Below are 25,949 nucleotides of genomic sequence, written 5' to 3' on the forward strand. Positions count from 1 at the left end.
GTTCAGAAACCGCAAGATTCGTTGACTTAGGACCTTTGTTTTGATAACCAGGAGGATAGCCATGGAGAAGGAAACAAGTCTCAACTGTATGATTATGCCTTCCACAATTAGAACAAGTGCGAGTAATGCCTTGATTCTGTCCTCTTGTTCCATTATAAGATCCTCTACCTCGACCTCTATAGCTAGAAGAACCACCACGAGCAAAACCTTTGTTAGAATTGGTTTGCTGAACTTGATTAACAGCTGATTGTTGATCAACAGGGATTTCACCAAAAACAGGAATATGTGTTTGTCTTTCTTGTTGAAGTACAAGAGAAAAAGTCTTATCCAAGTCAGGCAAAGGATCAATTAGCATAATCTGAGAGCGCACATGTGCATGCTCATTCAAACCTTTCAAAAACTTAATTACTTTGTCCTGCTCATTATACTTTTTGAGATCAGAAGCAACACCACATGTGCAAGGGATGGCACAAGTGCAATCACGAATTGGTCGAAAGTTCTGAATTTCTTCCCACAAAGTGGTTAATTGTGTAAAATAGGAGGAGATATCAAGATTACCTTGTTGAAATTTAGCCAATTCCTCAAGAATATCAGCAACTCTGAAAATATCACCCTGTGCAAACCGGTTCTCCAATCGCTTCCAAACCACGGAGGCTCGATCACACCAAATGATTGATTTCGCAATGGTTTCAGAAATACATCGTTGAAGCCAAGACAGAACCATGTTGTTACATCTTAACCATGGTTCATGAAGGAGATCTGAAACAGGAGGAGGATTTAGGGTGCCATCAACAAATTTCAATTTGTTCTTAGAAATTAAGGCGACCCGCATAGATCGCGACCAAGTCTGGTAATTCTTGTTATCCAATGATGGAGTAACAAGAACAAGCGATGGATTTTCATTAGGATGCAAGTAGTAAGGATTTGAAGGATTGGTTGCAAAATCAGAAAATGGTGGATTCTCCATTGAGAAAAAAAAAACAAATAATCAAGGAATCAAATGAACAGCGGAATGAAAACTGAAGATAAAAATTCAGAAATTGAATAATCAAGAGGATTCATGAGAGGAATCGATCAACAAGAGAAATTGATGAAGAGATTCACAACTGATACCATGTTAATATTTAGAACACAGTAGAAAGTAGAAAGACAAGAGTGATCTAATTCTCATTGATATATCTGTAAAGGTACATAACAGGTTTATTTATACACTAAAATAAAGAGAAGACTAATCAACATGTATAAATACAATTGAATAGAATACTAATAAGCAGGCTAACTAATAGGTTCTAGTTAATGATAATTAAATTAAATATTATCATGTAACATATTTCCCTCAAAAAAAAAAAAAAAACTAGACTAGACTAGATATTGAAAGATTTGAGAGAGAGACACGTTAATAAATGGTAGTTGTGTGTCCCTTTGAATTAGTCTCCTATAGTAGTTGTGTGTCCCTTTGAATTAGTCTCCTATATATAAGCAATTAAAAAAGACAATGTAGTACTATAAACCTTCCACGATGATAATGTAAATAGAATTAACACATAGAGTAAGTATGACATTTTTCGTGAACAGAAAAATACTAATACTATATACTCCATCCGTTTCTTTTTAAGCGTCTTTTTAAGGTGAAATTTTTGTTCATATTTAACTATTTTTTTGGTATTTTAAGGGTACAATTTGTTAGTTATACCATTTGTAAATTACTCTTATCTTTTTCAATAAACCTAATTAATGTTATCTATTTGGAAAACTAAAGTTTGTTTGTTTTTTGTTATCTTCAAATTTAAGCAAAATTTTGTCACAAACAATGGTTCCAAGAAGAGTTAAAATTCTATAAATAAGATGAGTAGCAATTGTTAAAAATTTCAAGTGCAAAGTAAAAGAACAATTTGAGAGAAGAAAAATAAAAGACTTCATGAATGTTCAAAAGGAAAATTGACAATTGTTTGTTATGAGAGAGAGAGCGCGCGCAAAAAAATAAGAATTTATTAGAGAAAAAAAATAATAACTGACAATTTTTTATTACGAGAGAAAGATTACATATTAAATTCATTAGAAAGATAAAGTGTGTGCAAAAAAAATAGGAATTTATTGGTGGATTAAAATGAGGGTATAATAGGAAGAAAATGTGCAAAAATACACATCGCTAATTTGGTGTTAATTTTCTAAAAAGATACTTAAAAAGGAACGGAGGAAGTAGTATTTTCGTGAATTAAGAAAAATAAATTTAGATCGATAAAAAAAATATTGGATCAAACTTGTAAGAAATCTTACAAAAGAAAACATTCATGATTTGTCGAGATCGTTTCTCAAAAGAGTAATGATATTTGTACAACCATTTGATGACAATTTTTGGAACAACCTTCTTAATCGTGAATTGTGTCAAAATGTAATTTGTTGTCATGATTTGTCACTTGTTTTACTTGTTTTTTGAGGCCATGGGGATGCTTTGAAGAACATGTTATATAAAATAGAAATGGTTATCAATTTTAATTTGCACCAAGTTTATAAGCTCTTGCAATTTTTAGAGGTGCTGCTTAGAATGTTAGGGATTTGGCAAGCTTCTGTTATTTGTTTTCAGTTCCTGCATTATTTTGCAGCAAAGTGTGGGAGTGGACTTTCTTCTTTGTTGGATTTGATTTAGGGCTTTGTTGGTGCGTATTTTTTTGTGTTCAGAATTTGGTTGGACTGTTCTTCCCATAGTACACTTCTTGTGTCTATGGTCTATATTTTTTTTTAATTAATGAACGTTGGTTTGCCTTGAAAAGGTAAATTTGGTAACCAAATTAAGGGTTATCTATATCTCTTCATTTGTATATGTTAAAAAATGTGTTACGATATTTCGTTTTTGTTTCGGACAGGGTCAAGATCCAATCTCAGGAACCTAGAGATCATTATCACACCAAATGTTAAATAAGACCTTCATCTACACCCTCAATATTACAACAAATTCTTGCAACATCTGAATATTACACTAAAAAATGAAAACCTACAAAAGAAAACAAAAAATCGGGTGATAAAGCCTCAAAATCATTGAAGGGAGACTCCACATCCAACAAGATCCTCGCTCTTACCCAATTAACTTGTACAAAAGTCGGATCAATGTCACTGATACAACGTTGGATCCCCTCCGGACGCTCCTATCATACACCCAAGTTAAGGGTAAGTTTTGGTAATGCATCGTCCTGACAAAGCTAGCGAGTCAATATACGAGATAACCTTGTTCATACCTAGAAAGCTCCGAGGCAAATCAATACCAACAAGAACATAATCAACATTTAGGGAGTGTAAGTCATGTCTAATGCCTCAAACCTTTGGTCAACCATAATACCCTCATAAACAAATGGAAAAGATTGGTCGTTAATGGATAATTGAAATTCATAAGGAATCATTTTGATAAAAGATGGTGAAAAAGAATACAATGGCTATATTTATAGAGTATATTTAGAACTTAACCAACTATCTAACTAACCCACTAACTAGTCTCATACCCTACTAACATAATTTATTTTCCTAATTATCACTATTCTTAACCATAAGTTACAACATTTGAATGTAAGTGTACACTCAAATAAAAAAATCTACCTTCTACAACAAAATAAAACAAGTCACATGATGGAACAAGAATTAGCGTTCTCATCATTGAACATAAGAAAACGAGAGTTAAATCCAGACCCAAATGGGTCCAAGTAGGACAATAGTGAAGGTTTCACTGGATAACCCTTTATGTACTTTTGCTTCATATATTGATGGTCACTCCTAGGACAACTGTTTTGACCATGAGAAAGTCCATTGTACTGATACATGGGAGGTCGTAACGGGTATTGGAACTTTAATTCCAGCACATCTATGATATTTTTGTTTGGATTTTCTCTCAAACTAACCAATACATTTTTCCATTCAGATACATGTAGGGTAAACAAAAATGAACCCAGCATTTTAATTGCTAGAGGTAACCCTTTTGCATAATGTAGCATGTCACATGCCAATTGTTCATAATAACTTGTGGTATTAGCACATTTCAAGGCTTTTTGATTGAATAGTAATTGAAGAGAGTAGGTTTGATTCAAGAGCGGAACTTTGTAAACTACATCCACTCCATACTCTTTCAAGATTTTCTCATATCTAGAAATTATAATGATTATACTCCCTGCAGCAAAACATTCACGATTCACAGCTAACCTCTCCAGTTGTTCATTTTGATCAACATTATCAAGAATTACAAGGGTTTTTAAATGAATCATCCTGCTTCGTATTAAAACAGTTGCCTCGTAAGGATTGCATACCCAAATATATTCTTCCCTTAGAGTTTGACGTAGAATTTGCTTTTGTGCACCAATTGGACCACCGTCTTTATAAATTTTGCTTACATTATCAATAACACAACATGCTTCAAATTTACGAGAGATTTTGTCATATAAAACACCTGCGAGAGTTGATTTCCCTATTCCTCTCATCCCGCAAATTCCTACAACTCGAACATCATTAGCCGAATCCAAAAATAAATGTTTTTCTAATTCTTCTAATGGAGAAGCCATCCCCACTAAATCTTTTGGAAGGCTTGAAAGTTTATGACCCAATGAATGCATTATCTGTTCAACAATCTTTTCGATTTGTTCATGTTGTGGCCTGAAAATTTTAAAAACTTAATCAATGACACTAAATCTTGACAATAGAACAAAATATATGTATGACATTGACAAGATATAACATAGTGTTTTTTTTTTAATAGACAAAACATATCAATCAATCTGTATATACAGTGTAGCATAGAAAATAAATTAGATATTAAAGAAATATTCAGACAATTGAAAATAATTTTGTTTCAAAAAGTGAAAATAAAAATCAAGATTCTAATTCAATTTAAACACTGATATAATTATTTTTTTGAAATATGAAAAGTATGATATAATTTGAATAAGGAAAATTTATTTAAAAGTTGAATTTTTTAAAAATAAATGAGTATACAAATATAACATGGAATTGCATGATTGGATGGTGCTACCAAAACATGTTGACCCACTAAATACTACGAAAAACCTAGATAAAAGTTTGCTTGTGATTATTTATAGGAAAATGTTAATAAGTATTCCGATAGTATTGTTTAACCAATTAAAACATGTAATTTTTAAACCTAGATAAAACCATGATTTTTTTTTTTTTTGGGTACAATTTTTAATATGGTTTTTAAAACAATGGTTTTAGGACACAAGTTAGCATAACTTTTATTTATATTTCTTAAATTATTACTATAGTTTATAAGTCAACATCAAATTAATCCTCCTCTCCCAAAAAATAAAGTCAAGATCAGAATAATGTTGTGTTGATTCTTCATAGTATACAATAATACAAGAGAAGATTACTTACTTATGGCGTAAATCCCAGCCAGTGATATTGGCCACTTGTGTCAGAGCTGCCCTCCATCTTCTCACCATCTCTAAGTCAAGTTTGAGCCTTTCTTCATGTTTTTCAAAGGCTTTAGCATAACTTCCTTTCTGGTGTCTCACCGTTGATGGATCAACATCATAGAAAATAGGCAAAACAAGTCTTCCATATACGAGAGCACAATAAAGGATCCGATCCAGTTCTCGCAAACACCATGTTGAGAAAGCATAGTTCTTTGAGAAAACCACGACAAAAACCCGTGATCCTTCAATTGCACGAACGAGCTCAGGTGCTATGGATTCACCTTTCCTAAGATTTTTATCATCTTTAAATGGAACAATGCCTTTTCTTTTTAGGGCAGCATAAAGATGATCGGTAACATTGTAGCGCGTGTCTACGCCTCTAAAGCTGACAAATACATCGTAGTAATGTTTCCTTGATGATGGGATGATGCTGCTACTTTTGCTTTTGTTATTGTTTTTGTTTTGAATGACATTGTTACTGGAATACATTATCTTTGCAAGAGCTAAAGTAAATTGCTGAGTGATCACTAATCAGTGACATTTATAGGAAAGAGTTTTGAAGAAGAAGAGGCAACATCATAGAAAAAGTGTGAAGAATTGCGTATGGTAACTTTTTAGATCTTTGAACACCCTTTCTTGGAAATTTCCACTGTCATACATATCAGTTTTTTATTCCTTAAAATTCAACAATAACAGATTATGGTCAATGTAAGTAACACGGTCGACATGGCAACGCCATTAATTAAGGCCCAACCATAGGTCAATGAAAGATAGGCCTCCATTATTTATTCTCTTGAACTACTCTATCCATTTAAAAATGAGTGTTGTTTATGTTACATACTACTCCCTCCGTTTTAAAATAAGTGTCACTTTAACAAGAAGGAAAATGTTAACTAGTGCCCCGGGGCACTGGTTAAGGAAACCAAATATAGTATAAGTACATTGGAATTTGTGTAGTCAAAGTTGAAAAAGTGGAGAGAATGGTGTTTTCAATACAAATATTTCCTTTTTTGTTTCCTTAACTAGTGCCCCGGGGGCACTAGTTAACAAGACCCTTATTATTTTTTAGTGACATTCCACTACTAGAAAAATCAATTTTAGAGAGGGTAGAAATCCGTCACTAAACTACCATAATTCCCTCACTAACGAATTTAGTGAGGGATTTAGTGACGACCGGTAATCCCTTAAGAATATTGGCCTTGCTAAATTTTTGTGAGGGATTTTGGTTTCCGTCCCTAATTGACACGGATAAAATCCCTCACTAATCATATAAATCCGTCACTATATATGCACCAGAAAACTTTGGCAAATCCGTCAGTAATCAGTGAGGGATTCTTGTTCCCTCTCTAATAGTGAGGGACTATTCCATAGTTGTTTACCAATATTTCCGTCTCTAATTAATGACGGATTGCTATTCCCTCTCAAATTGTGAAGGCATATTTCATCACTAATTGTGATGAAACTAAATTCCCTCACTAATTCAAACAGAAATTTAATGACAAATCTCAAACCAGATTTCATTAATTAATTATATTAGTATTGTAAATATATTTACTATATTAAACTTGTTGAAAATTATAAATATACAATAAAAAACAATTGATAAATTGTCTTCATACCCATCACCATAAAAGTCATGAGGAAACTTAATAAGTTTACAACCATTGTTCAACTCTCAAAATACATGAGTCATAAGGAAACTCTCAAAATAAGTTTCATAAGAAACGCATAAACATTTTTAATGGTACTAGAAGTAGCACATTAACTAAGTTTGCAACCAAGCTATCAAAATAACCATATGTTATACATACTATATATCTATATATCAAGTAGATGGAGGTAGAGGTGGGTGTAGATGACCTTGAGAAATCATTTCCATCAATTTAGTCATTTGCTCCCGCGATGCACGAATCAACTTCTCATGAGCCTTCAATTTCTCTTTAAGTGATGTGTTTTCAGCCCTCATTTGTTCAAATTCAGAATGTAAGATGCCATCAGATATGGAAGATCTAAATGGCTTATATTTCCCAGCTTCCGGGCCCAAACCATATATACGACCCTTCTTATTTACTCCAACAACATCTAAGAAGATAATGTTGTCACTTTCATGTCTAGAAACATCATCCCCTAGTGCCTCCTCATGTGAATCCCTCTCAATAATCCTTTTTTCAAACTCATCCTGCAAAATAATAATATTTTACTAACAAGTAATAATTTCATACTTCATTCAGTCAACAAAAACAAACTAACATTCTGATATATCTTCTTGTCAAGACAATTCATTATTTTTCCCACAAGCAACATTATTATACTGTGTTCACTGCTTGCCTATATTACAAAAACTGAAGCATCAAGTGGAGTTAGGATTGGTATGGAATAAAAAAAAAAAGAATTGAAATGTCAGTGCTCAGTCTAAGTCATAGGTACATTTATATTATTTCTTAATATCTTTTAAGCTAATTGATTAAACATACACTTGCAGACTGCTACATATGTGCTTAACATTTAGCATCAGTGTAGAACCTCCATAAAAATAACATCAGTGTATAACTAGTTCCCAACAACTAGCATAAATGAACAATTATTTCAGTGCAGATCTATTAAAACAATTAGAAATAGCATCAGTTCTTAACAATAGACTAAATACTAAATATTCATCAAGTTCAATAAGGTCATGAAGTATTAACTTACAGCAATATCCTTTGATTTTGAGGATATTTTATCTAGAGATAGTTTATCACACACAACTTCAAGATAAGAAAGAAAGTTATCTAGCTCCTGAAATTCAAGAACTGTGGTATAGTCCTATCGAAACAAGTAAAGAATGAATTTGGAATGGTACAATAAAGACAACAAAATAAGAGGATATTCGCATGTAATGAGGAAATTAAACAAAAACAGCAACATACCCATTTCTTCTTGAACATGCCAATCTTGAGACACTTTGATTTGGGAACGCCATCTACAACCTTGTAGCCATATACTTTGGGCATATTAGGAAGGTCATCAACAAACATCTTCAGCTTGGATGCATTTATATGTTTCACTGTAGCTGATGATGATGATGTTGATAAGGTAACAAAACATAGTAAATAAGCTAAAAGAGTGAGTAGCTTCAGGAGCAATGTTTTCTCCATCGCTACCTTGTTGGAAGGTGGATTTGAGATAGACTAATATAAAGAGAGGAAAAGGAGAATGTTGTAGTGAGAACTCTCCTTACAGCAACATCCTTTTATGTGTGTTTGTTGTTGTATGAGATGTGGAAGGATTTGTTGCTTGCCCAACAATAGAGTGTGATGGAGTAGTGGCAGCCATACCTCTCCCAGATGAGTGTGGTACCCCCAACTCTCCTACCTCTACTGATACCTATACCAGTACCTCTTCCTCCACCCGTCATAGTAACATTTCATGCCATCTATATATACATATAAAAAAACATATATTTGATTAACACATCAAAATCTGGACATATCTAAAACATATAACACAGATGTCAGAAGAAAGTTCAATGGTTATTTGTAAGAAAAGCTTCTTATCATGTCGGTATGAGTACTTCTTATCCTACCAAATGCAAAAACAGAAAACTACCAAGGGAACAAACATAAAAGGCTGGGACAGCAGGCCAAACTACAATTACAAAGCAGCTGCGCAGGTACCTCAGCACAGAAGAACAGCAGAAGGTGCTGTTAAGGTCAGATAGAATCCACCAAAAGCAACAGAACAGCCAAAAACCAGCAGCTTGTTTGCACCAAAAAAAACTCCCATGCCCCATCAAAAAGTGGGCATATATCAAAAGTTGCATACACAAAAAAAAAACAGATTAGTTCATTCTCTAAAAGAGCACAGTGACCTACTTAAAGTGGCTATATCAAAAGTTGTTGATTTTTTAGGGAAATAACAGGTGTACATACAAAACATAACTCATTTCATCAAGAGGTGGAAGTTGGAAAATGTACACTAATCAATACTGATGCTGCTCTCGATATTCTTCTTTGTCAAAATATATATTATTTGGTTTTTCACTTGTGTTTGTCTAAAAATGAATAGCAAGTAATCTTTGTCAATGATATTTACAAAGAAGTTACATGGAAGGGTTATAGAAAATTCAAAGGAAGTTTCTGACTCTGCAAAGCCAAAAAAAAGCAAGAGGGTCAGTGCTAATAATAACTAATCCATAAAGATTACTAGCTAATTAGTCAACACAATAGAAAACGAGTTGTGTTATTCAAATATACAAAAACTGAAGCAGTTTTCATACATAATGTACAATACATACATTTTTATGCGCTGTATGTTCTGTTTTGAGTGTAAATAAATTCAAATAAATATCAAAATGCTATCAAAGTTAAAGCAACAAGTCGTATCTTTATAACTAAGTTTAAAGTCATAAAAGCTTAACCAAGTACAAATTTGACGATTTCTTAAAATTAAATGACCTATATCAGGGACAGCACCCTGCTCTAAATTGTATCAACACCATATCACATATCAACAAAATTCGAACCCAAAATCCAAGTGTCACTTCAAGTAAGGCCATGATGAAAATCACAGTTAATATATATAAATTAAAACAACATCAGTATCACAAACATCAATTTCACTGAAGAAAAAAACTCTGAAAAAAATAAAAATAAAATAAAAATAAATAACAAATAAATTCTGAGATTGAGAGAGTGGTTACCGTGATTCTGAGATTCACTGAAGATTTGAGAAAGGATTTCGGGAGAAGGAAGAAGATTCACTTTTGGGAGTGAGATTCAGTGAAGATCTGTATTGTGAGAGCATGAGCACAGTGAGGAGAAATTCAACATCAAATTCAGAAGAATCTACAAATTAAACACATAAATTAGTAAAGATGAGAATGGGAAGAAATTTAAAATTGAAACCTTGACAAAAGAATCTGAAACTAACCGATTTTGGGACTGAGAAGAGCTTTTGCGATTTCGTGAAGATGAATGCGATTCCGTGAAGATGACAGCGATTCCGTGAAGGTGTGTGCGATTCTGAGAAGATGAGAGCTTGCGATTAGTTTTTGAGAAGAGCTTGCTGTTTGGGATCGATAGATTTGGTTCAGATTTGGAACTTTGGAGCGATTCATTTTTGGATTGAGAAGAGCTTTGGTTTAGATTTGACGTGAATTGGGAAATTTTTTTATCTGAAGAGTGGTTGAGTGTTTGGGAAATTTTTTTGGTTAATTTAGGGTTTGTGAATATTGAGTTCTTGGGTTTGAGTATGAAATTTTGTTGGATAATTATTTTAGGGTGTTTGTGAGCCAAAAAAAAAAAAAAGAGGGGGGATATTTTAGTAGAGAGGAGGGAAAAACCAAAACGTGAAAAGAATTGAGGGGGAAATAATTCAGTTTTGATAGTAGTGAGGGTTTTAGTGAGGGATGCCTTGGATAGAGTTATGTAAGTGATATTAGTGAGGGTTTTAGTGAGGGATCCATTAGAGAGGGATAAAGTCCATGCCAAATTCCGTCACAAACATACAGTTAAAGAATTTAGTGAGGGATTTAGTCACGGAATTTTTGTGACGGAATTTTTGTGACGGGTATTTAAACATTTCCGTTACTAATGCTTGGCAACTCATGTTTTGTGGAAAATACAAAAATCCGTCCCTAAATCCGTCCCTATTAGTGAGGGATTGTCTTCCCTCCCTAAAATCCGTCTCTAAATCGCGTTTTTCTAGTAGTGTTCATTTTGAAACGGAGGGAGTACTTCAATCTATGTTATAAAAGAAAATTCATTTTTTAGTTTCATTCAATAAATGTTGTATTTAGTCTATTACAAACTAGATACAAAATTTATTAAATGAATTTAAAAAGTAATTTTTTTTCTTATAATAGAGATTGAATGGAGTACATACTAGTTTATTAAATTAACATTATTAACTACCAATGTATTTTTTATCATCATAAATATAAAGTCGAATGTGTTAATATTTTAAGAGTAATATATACTGTACATAAAGAAAATAACATGTTTTGACTTTTATGGCTGTTTTTTTCTCTTTTCAAAATTACTCTTAATTTTCAATACAAATAACACATATAACAAATAGATAATAATAAATTCAAATATTAAAATAAAAATGTAACAAATACGATATGAGTATATATATGTTCAGTTTTTTTTTTCCTTTACTATGGAAAAAGTGTAACAAACTAGATCAGTATCTCAAATATACCTTTAAACAACCTTTTTTATAATAAATATTGGTGTTGGTGTCATTAAACAAATAAGAATTTAGATTTTTTTTTTGTTATATTGTTGGTGTCATTGAAATAGATAATCATGATAAGTTTGATTTACTATAATTTGAAAGCAAAAATCATTTATATTTTTACTTTTAATAAAAATTAAAATTTCATAAAAACAACTCCATTCAAAATTTTCAAACGTTAGCGCAATAAAAATAGCGGAAAGAAGGGCATGTGAGTGCCCGTCTTTTTGCTAGTTATTATAAAAGAAAAGTGTTTAAGAGTATAATTGGAATAATAAATAATCTAACTCAAAATCTCTTATTTTCTTTATATATTGTTATAGATAATATTGTAGTGAGGTTGTTCCTATCTTAACAAGATTTAACCATTTTTAATTAGTAATTTAGGTAATATTAAAAAAGGGTAAAAAAAAAGTTAATAAAGATATACACTTGCTTGGTCACAAGCATAAAAATGAGTCATTTAGACACACACACACACATGATGGGAAAAAGTATGAATGAGAAAAGAATTAAATAATATATATTTTTGAAATAATTAAATAATAGATATTTTAATGAGTGTGTGCCTAAATGATTTTGATTTGGTGTTGTGTCTATATAAGTATTTATCGTAAATAAAATACCGTTAATGAAGGGTAAATTGGAAAGTGAAAAGTTGGCCCAAATTGATGTATTTTCTTTATATCTACTTGCGAAAAGACGGGCACTCACATGCCCGTCTTTCCGCTTTTTATTGCGCTAACACATGTAAATTATGAACGTTATTTTATATGAAATTTTAATTTTGATTAAAATTATAAGTACAAAATTGTGGACTGTTAAATTGTAACAAACCCAACAAAATCATGTTTATCTTTTTTAATGACAACGGTAATTTAACAAATATAATATAAAATCTTATCTTTTTTAATATCACCGACAATATAAGATTAATGTAAGAAAATTATTTTAGGGTATAATTGTAATTATAAAAAAATGCTATCAAAATTCTACATCACCTTAATATATGTTATAGATAACATTGTTCTTATAGTGAGGTTTTTCCTATTTTAATGGGATATAAATTTTTTAATTAAAATTTAAAATAATGTTGTTAAGAATTTTTTTTGAAAGAAAATAATATTATTCAAGAATAAAATAGTTTAAATTATTTACTATTTTTTGTGTTAAGGAAACCATTAAATTTGATTTTCATATCTTTCTTCTATAACAAACAATTGATACAAACTTTTTGTTAATAACTAGCAACAAACTTGTGCCCCACATGGCTGATCATCAAAGCACGAGTTTTTTTTTTTAAAGAGATCGTCAAAGCACGAGTTATGCTTCAAAGTCCATTTGCAATATTAAATGCATTCACAAATAAGAAAAAAAAATTAATGATAACGGTGATGTTAATGATAAAAACATTGAAATTGTTGTTTTTCTTTTTTAAGAAATTGAAATAGTTTTTATTAAATATTATAAAGTGATAGATTATAAATATGTTAATATATTACAATAATAAATATTTCACTAATGAAAAAGATGACGTTAATTTTTCATATCTTTCTTCTTTCTCCCGTAACAAACAAAAGTTTGTTTAAAAGAAAAAAATATGAAAAATCCTCTCAAAAAATATGACTAATATACTCTCTCTTCAACTTCATATTATTCAATGTTGTTCTTCTTCAACTTTCCTATAGTTCATTCCTCCGTAACAAATTTTAATTCATTCCTCCGTAACAAATAAAAGTTGTTTAAAAGAAAGGAAAAAAACAAACTTTAACATATGCTTGCAATTATATAAAGGAACCTATTGTCCCAACAACATCATCATAGCTCGTTCCTCTCAAAAAAAAAACATCCTTATAGTCTTATCGATACTGATTTGTTTTCTTCATTCCCTCTCAATCTCTTAAAATGGCATTCTCTAATGCTTTGGTTTAAGGCTTCTACTTAACGATCAATATGGCACTGTCAAGTCTTGTAACTGTCCACACTGTTGGAGATACTTTAGGTTGGACAATTGGTTCTGATTATAGCACATGGGGTAGTGACAAAACGTTTGCAGTTGGTGACAGTCTTGGCAAGTATATAAATCTTTCTTTATTAAACACAACTCAATAATGAGAAAGAAAGTTAAAAATAATTAATTGAAGTTTTATCAATTTCATTGTAATAGCTAATGTCTCATTGGCCGGAAACAAAACTAAGAAATCTGCTTACAACTCAATAGTTGAATTCAGGATTCTAAAAGTTTTCAACATTTTAATTCACCCTCCCAAGGCACCTAACATCATTTACTCCTCCAATTGCGGCTTGTGGTGGAATTTTCAGAAACTGAGGCGCGGATTGTCTGGGATGCTTTGCTCAGAACTTGTGTTTTGGTTCATTTTTATTTGCTGAATTATTAGGATCTATGAATGCAATTGAGATAGCTTACAACAAAGGCTGGACTAATTTGTGGCTAGAAACTGATTCGGCATTGGTTCTGTTAGCCTTTAAGTCTTCGTCTTTTGTTCCATGGAACAAAAGGAATAGATGGGAAAATTGCATTGACTTAACAAAACAAATGAACTTCATAGTCTCATATATTTAGAGAAGGAAATTGGTGTGCTGGTAGTTTAGTAAATATTGGGCTGTCTATCAACTCTTTTGTCTGGATGAATGACATTCCATCTCAAGCCAGAGCTGACTTCTTTAGGAATAGGCTTGGCTTACCTAGTTTTAGATTTGTTAATTTTTGAAAGGTATTGGCCTTGGTCCCCCTTTCTTTTGTTTTTCTTTTTGGTGGAATATATAGGTGATGCTTTCTGCTTCATCAGTTTATTAAAAAAAAATCATTGTTTTTTTAGTTTTAAATTGCAACCACAATTTACAAAACTAATGTATGTTTTGTCAAAAAACAAAACTAATGTATGTAACTTTACTATGACAGTTTTCAACTATGGAGTTGGGCACACAATGGATGAAGTTAAAGAAAGTGATTATAAATCATGCATAACTAGAAATTTAATAAGTACAGACAGTAGTGGTGCCACAATCATTCCCCTCAAAAAAGTTGGAACTCATTACTTCATATTTGTTGTTCCTAGACATTGCATAGGTGGCATGAAACTTTCTGTTAAGGTTAAGGCTTCTTCCGCTTCTGCTACTCCTTCAGCAACACCATCATCAGGGAAAGGTTCACCTTCTAATGGCACCCCTGACGCAACTACTACTACACCCTCCACCACCACCATTACTACTCCTATACTATGCAAAATGCATCTTCAACTACTAGTCTCTCGCCAATTGTTGCTTTATTTTTTGTTGTTATCTTGAGCAGTTATATATTGGTTTGAGATAGTTTTCTAATATATCAAAAACCTTTTATATACCAGTAAAAACTAAGCTTCTAAGAAAATTTCATGTCATTGTTTATTTGAATTTTTACCAAATGAATGGTCTAAAATTAAAGTTGAATATAAAATTCAACTCAAAATTTTTATAGGCGGTGTCCCACATTAAAACCTTATTTATAGAGCCTATAGAATATTTTATTGAGTTGAAATGTCAAGAATATTTTATTGAGTTGAAATTTTTTCATTGTACTCGTTTTTTTTGAAAAAAAAAAAGAAGGCTAAATATGAGATGTTTTGTCAGATTTTTCAACATTTTACAGCTGCATACATGATACAACAATAAAAGCTCTAATTTTGTGAAGGACTAAAATTACCATTAAAACTTTATATTGGCTAGACTTAAAATCTTGTGATTTGTATGATTAAAAACTATTTAGTCCATTTTATGGTGTATGATTTGTATTATGTTTATTGTTATTTTGAACAAACACAAGGCTTTGTTGCTGAAAAGACAATTTTCATCTTATCCATAATAAATGTGTTAACATGAATTTTGTTCATAAAATCCTTTGGAAAAAAAATCATGGATCATTAATATGGTTGATTGTATTGCCACAAAGAAGAAATTGAGTAGGGGTGTTATACTAATTTTTATGACTATTACTTTTCCTACCCTAAGGCAGTCTAACGCACCCTGTAAAATTTCTAAAAAAGCCCCTTTGCAGTTCGGATTTCATAATCCGGACGAGTTCGTATTTCATAATCCAAACTACGCTTATGAATAATCAGCTATCATAATCTCTCCCATTTCAGCAATTTTGAATTTTTCTTTTAAAAAAACCAAACAAAGGGTCTATACATGTCAAATAAAATCATAAAAACACAAGGATGAGAGTTAGAAAGATTAATGTTGTCCTTAAAATGACAATCCATGTTACAAACATGTTCAGAATTGGTGCTGATGCAATTTAGATTACGTAATCCGAACTGCATTAGCACCATAAAAAAAAGGGTTAATTATGTTTCTAGTCCCTATAAAATAGCGACCTTGTAAGTTTAGTCCCTACTTAATTTTAATAGCATTTTTAGTCCCTATAAAAAAAAATTTACTTATAATTTTAGTCCCTGCTAAAACAAAGTTTGATTAATTATCCTTAAACTCTTAAATTTTTGAACGATTTTTTTGAGACAAGATTAGAACACTATGAAAGGTTCATTTACTAAAATTTAGAATTTTCTGACATGAAATGAATTAAATATGAATTTTTTAAAACGACAAAAGTTAAAGATAAAAAGTAATAAAATCTGGATGTAGAAATCAAATTTTGCGATAATTTTTTGCGGACGAACTTTTAGTAATGTTCTAAACATGTCTGCAAAAAATTGTTCAAAAATTTAAGAGTTTAAGCATAAATTAAACAAATTTGAATTGAGTAGGACTAATACTCAGTGCAGAAAAACAAAATTAGGGACTAAAAATGCTATTAAAATTAAGTAGGGACTAAACTTACAAGGTCGCTATTTTATAGGGACTAGAAACATAATTAACCCTAAAAAAAATGGTCTAAGGAATTTTGGACTTTGAGGGGCGGAGTCCTGTAAGAAGTCCCTTCTAAGGGAGTCACGATCATAAAAACACAAAGATGAGAGTTAGGAAAATTAATATTGTCCTTAAAATGACTGTCCATGTTACAAACATGTTTAGAATTGATGCTTGTGCAGTTTGGATTACGTAATCCGAACTGCAACAGCTCCACGATAAAAGGGTGTTTAGGGGTGTTCGGATTCTATAATTCGAAAAAATCAAATAGCGTGCCCTATTTTTTGTGATTTTCGGATTTTATCGGATTATAAAATCCAAATTGGTGAAAAACTCATTTTTTTTCACCCTATAACAAAAGAAAACACCAGTTCGGATTTTAAAATCAGAAAATCTCAAGGATATTTTTGGAAAAAAATAGGGTGCGCGAGAAATGGATAGGGTGGGAAAAGTAATAGTCAATTTTTAATGCTGGTTAGTAGCCTTTGAATTTTATGTCGATATCATTTCTTTGGTGTAATGTAATTTGTAATCATGAGTTGTTTGTCATTTGTTTAATATCTATTGTATGTTGTATTTTTATCTACTTTGTTGTTTTAACGATTATATCAACTTGAATTTTGGTGTCATTATTTATTTTATTTTATTTAAATTACATTGTTCAGTAATAGATACATTAACCCGTGTGTATGCACATGTATCACACTAGTAGCTACGACAGAGAGAGTGCTTCCATTTTTTTCTCTTTTTCATATTATTATCTACTTATTCGATTTCTTGTTTGATCTATTCAAATTTATGGACGTTTTTTAGTATTAATTAATAATCTAGGAAATTTTGCATTGTTTTTCTGTTTTTATTGTTGTTCTTAATATATTGAATAATTATCGGTGAGCAAAATTTAAAACTCAAGTTAGATCCTTTTGGGATCCTTAGTTGATAACTTTAAAGTTTGAAGTCTTAGTTTGCGGAACAAGAAACATGTAATGGTGAACTATAGTTGTAAAAAACACAAGAGAAAGAACACATAAACTTAAAAGTGCAAAAAAAAAAAATAATAAAGTAAAAGAAAATGGTATTGCTGCAAGTAAAACTGAGTTATACTCATCATTTGATTAAACAGTCAGTAAGATGTTTATCTTATGTGGATGGATCTGTAATCTTATAGGCTACTTTACATGATGAAAATGAACCTTTTTGCATGAAGTGTGATTCTACTATTTATAGAAAAAGAAGGAAACTAACTCCTATGGTGCAACATGTCAAGTTTCTTCAACCTATCATTTTCCAAATGAAATGGCCTACTCTACTAGATCCCTAAAAAATAGGGCATTTTGGTTTATATTTTTCAATTATTATTTAGGTTATATTTTTCAAAAGTGGGTTATTAAAAATCGGATAATTTCGTAAATATTTTCCAAAATTGGGTTATTTATGCAAACAATTCGAATAGTTTGGTATATAATTTTCAAAAGTGGATTATTTAAGTAAAAAGTTCAAGAAAAATTAAGTAAAGAGTTCAAGAAAAAAACTCACGTAAGAGTTGTATATTTGTGTAAGGCCATATTGTTAATGTACAAGCATTCAAGGAGAAATGGAGAGAATCATTAGTATTTTATTTATAATTTCCTCTACCAAATTTCAAATTCTTTCATCTATATACAATTACATAAGAAACAAATACTACTGAAAATCATATAGGTGGACTAAGACAATGACAGAATAGAAACTGCACAATACATCCAAAATATTTTACATTTTACTCACATTTATACATATATATAACTATGTATGGGACACAAATAGATGAAGTGTACGGTATTACCAGGCAATTATCAGTAACCACTATATTACAGAATTACAAATTTACTCATGACAATTGAATCAAAAAATTATGACGACAAAAGCAAAAATATATGGGAAAAAAAATTATAGGTTGATTGATCTGGACGGATACAGCGCTTACACGCTGAGTCTGAGTCTAACTGAAGCAAGTTTCACCTCCGTAAAACGCTCTGGATTGATGCAACAGAGCGTGCTTATTCCCATGTTTATGCTTACACGCTCTATACATGCATTGGGTGGACTCGGGAGGGGACATATGTTGTCCAGAGTACCGTATAAGAACACACTAGGATAATGAATCTTGTGTATTGAAGTAACTTTCCTATTCATTAGAGAGAAGCAAGGCTTTTTACACCTGATTTAGGGCATGAACCACAATAGAAAAACATTCACTGGTTCTAGATCAGTGTTTTTCATTATGTAGTAAATTCAAGAATCACTCCAACTGTCTGCATCATCGTCTTCATCACTTCCAGCCAATGCCTGTTTCAGTAATTGACATTAGTTTGGTTTACACAGGACGTGCCTTTTACCAAAACTTAACAGAGAACATACACCTTATAGAATAAATTTAACAGATAAAGCATGATAGACCTGGCGAATTGAATTTGCTTTCTCCAATATGGCTGCAACCCTCAAGTTTGTTTTTGGACCTTGAACGTTGGGTCGTGTGGCCACAGCAGGCCTCAAGTTGAAAGACTGAAAACAGTATTTTTAAAATATCTAAATACAAGAATTTGATACCAAAGGGTAAAAATAGCATGAACAATATCAAATTTGCTAGCTCAGCTCTTACCTTCGTTCTAATCTGTTCTAACAGTGAGTCTCTTTCATCTACCTTTGGTGCTATAGGGGGCCTAACACGGTCAGTGACCTTCCTCAGCTGCAGTGGAACAAAGGCGGTTTGTCATGCAAAAATCAAGACCACATAAAGAATTAATTTGACGAGATTAAGAAAACTGTGTCTACCCTGCTTTTGTCAAGAGCGGCAACAACATCAAATAAATGGTTCTGAGGAGGGGGAGGAAGCTTGTTCTTTGATTTTCCATTTGGTATTTGACTATCAAGCGGTAATGATTGAGCAGATTTATCCAATGACAGTGCCAGATCCCCTTCTGAAGGCTGCATGCTGTGATTAGGCTGCACAATTTCTGTTCTTGGTGGTGACTCAGGTGAGACTAAATGATCTCCTTGATTCCTTTCCAGATCAATTGATGACTCTTCAAGTGTTGTAAATTCTAAAACAGTCTCTTCCATTATTTGATTTGGAGAATCAAAATCTTGTTCTTTTGGAGAAATGGAATCATCTACAGATACAGGACATTCGGCAGGTAGCTCTAAATGCAATTCTCCAGGACTATCCTTTTTAGCTTCAAAATTTGTATCTTCCATTATTTGACTAAAAGACTGAGTCAGATTGTCTTGTTGAAAGATGGGATCGGCCCCAGGAACAGCACATTCAGCAGGCAGGATTGGTGGGGATGGACTTGAGTCCAATACGCTTTCTCCAGTCCTATCCATTTGAACTTCTAAACTAGTGTCTTCCATAAACTGACTTGTGAGCTGAGTCAGTTTTTCTTGTTGATGGATGGGATCAGTCTCAAAAACAGCACATTCAGCAGGCAGTATTGGTGGGCATGGGGTTGATTTCAAGATGCTTTCTCCCTCTGAAGCAATGACACTTCCATGTCGAAGCCAGCCATAGGATAGCATCGGTAATGTTAAAAAAGGGTTTTGAATTTGACTTCTCTCCAGGACTTGGTAATTATGCTGACCATTAGCTTCATTTACCACTACAGGAAATTGCAAAGGAATAGCAACAGGATGCTCTGAAACACCCACGGATAACCCAGAGGAGTGTAGGCTTTTATTACTTCCCACAGCCACAGCAGGCAAGAAAGGATTCTGATACGGCGGGGTTACTCTTTCAGAAGTTGATAAACCAAATTGTGAGTTATAATCAGGTTTAAGTGGCTGTACTGGTTGAAATGATGCTTGACTTACACCTGTTTCTTCTCTCTGTGAAACCGGGGAAGCATTTTGCACCTTGCTCGTTATCCATTGCATTGGTGGTAGAGGGGGCATAGGTGGCATCTCTTCAAGAATGATTTTAGTTTCCTTGGGAAAAAGATCAGGAAGTAGAGGTTTCATTGGATCCATGACATGCTTTGGTGGGTTAATCTTCTGATCAGATGACATTGATAAGGAACAATGTGAAGGTTCCTCTGGATGGACTTCTGAAGCAAACTCAATATGGCTTTCAGGATCCTGATGACTATAGGAGTCAGATGAATCAGAAGGAACTGATTCGTTCAGGTTCAACTGTTTATCAGTAGAAGCAATGTCCGGTTGCTCCACTACTATATGTGAAGTTAACTCTGTCAAAGAATCTCTTGCAACTTCCTCATTGACTTCCATCTTTTTCTCATGAGGATATTCGAAAGTAGAAAGAGATTCTTCAAGCTTTGTAAGACTACTAACAGGAGATGTGATATACGAAAATGGTTCTAGTTGATATTCTTTCTTCTCAGCATTCAAGTCTATGGAAACTTTTGTCGAGTCTATGGATTCTATTTCCATCCTATAGGAATCTGAAGAACCAAGCAAAGATTCGCGCAAATTTGAAGGATTCATTGATGGGGAAGAAATAGAATCTGAAGCTAGACAATTAGCAATACTTGCACCAGTATCAGCATTATCAAAAGAAGAAACAGCAGATACATCCAGATCTTTGGACTGAACTGTTACTGGGAACATATCATTTACCATGACATAATCATCCTGCAGTATGCAATCAGGGGAAGGTGGATGTTTCATACGATCATCATCTTCAACTGAATCCAAACTGCAGGTGGGTCCATTTATTTCATCGCCAAGCATTGTCATTGGTACCTCTTTAAAATTTGATAGCGGATCAGGATACAGAATTTCAACATCTGCTGAATCGGGTTCATCTTGTAGACTTCTGTGCGTAAAATCAGAGCATAGCTCCTCTGTAAAGCTAGTCTCTACGTTAGTCTCCAGAACCGGAAATGATTCTTCCGAGTCAAGTTGCATTGCTTTGTTATCATTATCCGATTTGAAGTCCTGATCGTCAAGCAGCAGCTTAGTACTCAAATTCAGGTCTACTTCCATGGGCAGACAAATGGGATTCTCCTCTCGTGAACCGATGTCTCCAACAACTGATATTTCAGAGCAGTCCTCTTTAAGAGATTCTGTCTGCATGACTTTGATGTTAGAATGGTCACCACATTTGCCTTCATGGGGTAAATTTAAATCATTGGAAACTTGTAGCAGAGTATTGGAATGGACACGAGGATCACAGATATCCAAACTGTTCAAAGAATTGTTGTCAAAACAAACAACTGGGCAATTATTATCTTTTATTGGGGAGAGGGCGTCTTCATCATGCTCAACAGGAACATGTGGTGTCCCATCTGATTGAGTCCTTGTAGGTAGGGCCACTAGCGAGGTAGCTGTAGCTCCATGGTCTAAAGACAACAGTAAACATCCTGAATCCACCAGACATGTACCAGAAGAGACTGATCCAGAATCAGATATTGCTCGCCCATGATCATGTGCATCATCATAATGTGAAAAAAAATTATCACAAGTTTTTTGCAATTCAACAGTATGGGGAAGCTGGTTGGATGACATATTTTCAGACTCTGATGAGGAGTTTCCAATAGATTGAGAATCTGAAAACTGAGCTTGCAGTTGGGTTTGCTCTTCATTACTATCTCTTCTGAATGAACTATTATCATCTGATGCACGATGGGTTCCTGCTGAACAAGAATCTGGCAGACGAGCTGGCACTTCATCATGCTCTTCACTTCTATCTTGTTCAAATGAACTAATTTCCTCAGATAATGACGAGTCTCCAAATGATTGTGAATCTGAAAATTGAGCTTGCAGCTGATGTTCTTCTTCACCATATGAATCAGTTACCTTTTGAACATTCAACAAGCTTTTCTTAGGTCTACACTCATTGTCTATTTCCAAGTCTGAGTCTATTGTAGCTAATGCATCCATATAATCATCAGCCTTACTACCAGCATCATCAGAATGGTATCCATCTAGACTGCATTCTCTTTTATTTTGTTCATCATCGTCCTCCAGTTCTGTTTCATCAGGTACCTTGTGATGCTTAGAAGGCGTTTCATCTGTCCCGCCAGAAGAGATTTGTTCAGGCTCTTTAACAAGATAGCCATTTGTCATGTCCATTTCTGAGCATGAATTCAGTTCTAGTTTCTGCTCATTTGATGAAGAATGCATTCGTCCATTTCCCATAGACCTTCTCATAGGTGAAATGCCATAGTTTCTGCTCAGTTCTAGTTTCTGCTCACAAGTGTTGTCTGACATTGATTTCACGGGCAGTGGAGTGATTGAAGTTTCACGAACCATTTTATGATCAGGTGAGGGCCTTTCCAGAATTTCCTCCATATAACTTCTCCCAAATTTTGTTTCAACTGCAGATCCATCCAATTGTCTTTTTTTCAACTTCACGAGACGAGCAGGATCACTACACGCATTCTCAATACGCTCCTCAAGAAACAACTGATGCAGTCTGCAATAATGGAAATGGATTGAGTAACCAATTAGCCATTTTAAGAACAATATTCATTTAACAAATCAGAGATATAGCTTAATGCACCACAGTAAAATCAATGGAACTCACTTTGAATGTGATGATACAACTCCAGGGGTTTCACCATCTCTCGGCCATTCTCCTTTCTTTTGCTGGAAATGTAAAGTATACATATTTAATATCCAAAAATGGAAATATTCAATTTTCCATTGCATAGAATTTGATTTTTTTTACGTCAATTAAAACATTTTGCAAAAAATTAGAATAGTTTTCGTACCCTAACTTTACGAATTTTCCTTTCCCTGTGAACTTCTATTGTTGGTGTTACAGTGGAAGCAGGCTCTGCTTTAAAGAAGGATGGATCACTATAACGCTTCAGGCATGACCCAGCACCAGCCACATCAAACCTTTTTGAGCCAAAAAGGAAAGAAACTTTTCAGATATCCATAACATAATAACTAAATTGTATTTATTCTGAAAAATTTGGTATGTTTTTCAAATCCAGTCACCATACTTGTCTAGAAGGAAAAGTCTAGGTGGAGCACGACATTCTTCATATGAGTCCATTATAAATCTAGGTAAATCTCCGCGTGTAACAAGATGCTGTTCAGATCGAAGATTAGGACACCAGTCAATCCCTGCAGTGCAAGAACCATGTTAAAATTTGTCAAAGGGTCCCGTTATCACTTACAGTTCAAACTACAAACATAAATAATGAACAAAAGGACTCCGTTGATTAGCTAACCTCCGTTTGTTAAAAAAGACGAATGATGAGTTCGTGACAAAAACACTTTCTCAAGTGGAGGAATTTCAGCCTCAAGCTGCTGAACACGAGACATAAGACTGTGGCCTCTTTCGGCAGTAGCCATTACTTCTTCATGCAAGCCGTGGAACAACTCGGCAGCAAACCTAATCAAAATAATACAATTAAATGCAGATAACTTAAAAGCAGCTAAGGACTATAAATATTAAATGTTGATGCCAAGACTAAAAGTTGAAACTAAGTTTCTGACAATTCACTGCAAGGAACAGAATGCAATAATCACCGCATTCTGACAAGATATATAAAAAATCATATCATATGCATTATAATTAAAATCAAAAGAATACCAAGCCACCTAGGCTTAATTCAGGTTGCTGATTAAGAGATTCTAGATAGTACTAGATCATAAGATTGATCATTGAATTCTTAATACACAATGTACCCACCAAACCAAAAGTTGCAGTCTCTAAAATGTTAGTCAGCAATAAAATAGTCTACCTAAATCTCATTTCTCCTTCTATGATTTACTTTTGGGTAAACTAAATGTATCCTCTGCACGCAACTGTGGACCTCCCCCGACAAATATTTTTCCATAGTCATTCTATGATTTAATTATTAAATTTAATTTTACTTGTGATTTAATAAAAAACTTAAAATTTCAGTAAACACACCAAAAAAGCATAATTTGTCAAATCATTTTTATTTTTCTGTAAATAACTCAATTTTAAATCTTTCCTGAAACTTAATTCCAGAAATTGTGGTTCATGCATGGTTCAACCAAATCAAATATCCATGTATGTAAAATATCAACAAACATCTTCTCAACCAATCAATGCATCGTTTTTTATGGTTTCAATTTTATTCCCTTTTTTCGTCTATCCAAAAAGTCACTACATACAAAGAAAAAGTCACTACAAACAAAGAACCAAAAGGAATCAAACAAGAAAACATAAAGAAAAAGGCAAATAAAATAAAACCAATACAAAATTAAATTTAACAATTTAATCCCCTTAAATCACCTTCATTCAATTCTACTATACAATATATTAAATCATAATCATAAATTCATAGTTCATAATATTATTTGCAAATAAATCAAAAACTCAACTTTAGCCACATAATCCAACCACCAAATTAGAAACTCCAAACTAACAAATTTCAAATCAGACAAAAAAATATCAAAAAAATCAATAACAAATTCACTGAATCAAAGTTCACTAAACTATCATGAACATGTTACATCATCACCACCAACAACAATACTATACAAAAATTCAAATATTAAACTAAATTATAATTTAATTCAATTTTTCAAAAACTCAATGCAATTACAAACTATAAACACAATTCACCATAAAGCAAGAACAAAAACAGTTACAGAGAAAAAGAACTGACTGAGCAAGGTCACCAAGCTGACGCAAGAACCCGACGAGTCCACTCATAGCAACAGCTTCAAGGAGAGCTTCGGAGTCATCTTTATCGGCGGCACGGTGAAGCTCTTGATCCGCCAAACCATGCGCATTCCGAAGGTGGTACCTAGAGATAGGCATTGTTCGAATTCAAGCAATTGATAAACGGTGATTCTTCTACAATGCTCCAATTACAGTGAAATTGTTGTGTAGCTCGATGCTTGTGATGGTGATACTGTGTTTTCGGTTGGTTTCGCCATGGAAATGGAGGAGAGAGAAATAAGAAAGAAGAGGCAACGACTATGAGAGAGACTAGAGAGAGAGGGTTTCTTTTTGTTCTTTTTTTATTGTTTTGTTTGAATTTAGTTTGTATATACTATAGGGATTTCTTTCTTCTAAAGTCTAAACCAAACGACTTGTCTTAAATTTTAATTAAAATATCTCTATACATTTTTTTTGAGCAAAAAATATCTCTATACATATGCACTGATTAAATACAAATATTTATAGTAACAAAAATATATAGAACTATGTCCACAAATTCGAACTCGACCGATAAAAATGTTGAGATTGATCTATAATAAAAATGTCAAAATTGATAGGTCAAATGATCATGCGTAGATTTTTAATAGTTATTATCATTTTGTCTAAAAAATTTATTTAAGATTATTTATTTATACATATTTGATTAGAATATTAAGAAGTTATGAAATATTAATTTATAGTTATTTTCCTTTCAAATCTTACTTTTTGTGTTTAAACCAGTTAATTGAATGTTGACATAATTGAAAAAGTTCTTTTAATTTTTTTTTTTTTATAATTATATACGGACAATGTAAAAA

The 25,949-nt window shown here is 32.7% G+C and overlaps 3 protein-coding genes and 1 pseudogene across 8 annotated transcripts; 1 reads left to right on the forward strand and 3 right to left on the reverse strand.

Moving 5' to 3' along the window:
- Window positions 1–3,205: 3,205 nt before the first annotated feature.
- On the reverse strand, window positions 3,206–6,163 carry LOC146908255 (disease resistance protein Roq1-like). The gene is made up of 2 exons (XM_085725482.1): window positions 5,371–6,163; window positions 3,206–4,632 (listed from the first exon to the last, which is right to left on the reverse strand). Exons 1-2 carry the CDS (start codon window positions 5,898–5,900, stop codon window positions 3,612–3,614), a joined length of 1,551 nt encoding a protein of 516 aa, XP_085581608.1. The 5' UTR covers window positions 5,901–6,163; the 3' UTR covers window positions 3,206–3,611.
- Window positions 6,164–6,995: 832 nt separating this feature from the next.
- LOC146908256 (uncharacterized) lies at window positions 6,996–11,106 on the reverse strand. Of its 6 annotated transcripts, none has more exons than XM_085726445.1 (6): window positions 10,323–11,106; window positions 10,093–10,179; window positions 9,068–9,535; window positions 8,321–8,826; window positions 8,103–8,216; window positions 6,996–7,590 (listed from the first exon to the last, which is right to left on the reverse strand). In XM_085726445.1, exons 4-6 carry the CDS (start codon window positions 8,546–8,548, stop codon window positions 7,237–7,239), a joined length of 696 nt encoding a protein of 231 aa, XP_085582571.1. In that variant the 5' UTR covers window positions 8,549–8,826; window positions 9,068–9,535; window positions 10,093–10,179; window positions 10,323–11,106; the 3' UTR covers window positions 6,996–7,236. The 6 variants fall into 6 exon arrangements, with proteins under 6 accessions (XP_085582571.1, XP_085582570.1, XP_085582575.1 ...); XM_085726444.1 differs by having other exon boundaries at window positions 10,093–10,237; XM_085726449.1 differs by having other exon boundaries at window positions 8,321–8,463; window positions 8,555–8,826; window positions 9,068–10,237.
- Window positions 11,107–13,538: 2,432 nt separating this feature from the next.
- On the forward strand, window positions 13,539–14,962 carry LOC146908257 (blue copper protein-like; annotated as a pseudogene).
- A 3,255-nt stretch (window positions 14,963–18,217) lies between these two features.
- On the reverse strand, window positions 18,218–25,453 carry LOC146908258 (protein SCAR2-like). Its single transcript, XM_085722420.1, has 9 exons — window positions 25,094–25,453; window positions 23,681–23,844; window positions 23,450–23,573; window positions 23,213–23,342; window positions 23,026–23,087; window positions 19,317–22,914; window positions 19,144–19,230; window positions 18,942–19,046; window positions 18,218–18,830 (listed from the first exon to the last, which is right to left on the reverse strand). The coding sequence occupies exons 1-9, from the start codon at window positions 25,246–25,248 to the stop codon at window positions 18,777–18,779; spliced, it is 4,479 nt and encodes a 1,492-aa protein (XP_085578546.1). The 5' UTR covers window positions 25,249–25,453; the 3' UTR covers window positions 18,218–18,776.
- Between the last annotated feature and the right edge of the window lie 496 nt (window positions 25,454–25,949).

The sequence above is a fragment of the Medicago sativa genome, chromosome 7 (genome assembly GCF_051527215.1).
Source record: "Medicago sativa cultivar Bolivia chromosome 7, Bolivia_mono, whole genome shotgun sequence".
In the NCBI taxonomy this organism is placed as follows: Eukaryota; Viridiplantae; Streptophyta; class Magnoliopsida; order Fabales; family Fabaceae; genus Medicago; species Medicago sativa.

Coding starts and splice junctions, on each gene's coding strand:
- LOC146908258 (XM_085722420.1), bottom strand. CDS start 25,248: ATGCCTATCTCTAGGTACCACCTTCGGAATGCGCATGGTTTGGCGGAT. Junction 19,047..19,143: donor TAGAACAGATTAGAACGAAG/GTAAGAGCTGAG, acceptor TACTGTTTTCAG/TCTTTCAACTTGAGGCCTGC. Junction 18,831..18,941: donor AAGCAAATTCAATTCGCCAG/GTCTATCATGCT, acceptor TTACTGAAACAG/GCATTGGCTGGAAGTGATGA.
- LOC146908256 (XM_085726447.1), bottom strand. CDS start 8,548: ATGGAGAAAACATTGCTCCTGAAGCTACTCACTCTTTTAGCTTATTTA. Junction 8,217..8,320: donor GCATGTTCAAGAAGAAATGG/GTATGTTGCTGT, acceptor TTGTTTCGATAG/GACTATACCACAGTTCTTGA. Junction 7,591..8,102: donor CAAAATCAAAGGATATTGCT/GTAAGTTAATAC, acceptor ATTATTTTGCAG/GATGAGTTTGAAAAAAGGAT.
- LOC146908255 (XM_085725482.1), bottom strand. CDS start 5,900: ATGTATTCCAGTAACAATGTCATTCAAAACAAAAACAATAACAAAAGC. Junction 4,633..5,370: donor GGCTGGGATTTACGCCATAA/GTAAGTAATCTT, acceptor TAAAATTTTCAG/GCCACAACATGAACAAATCG.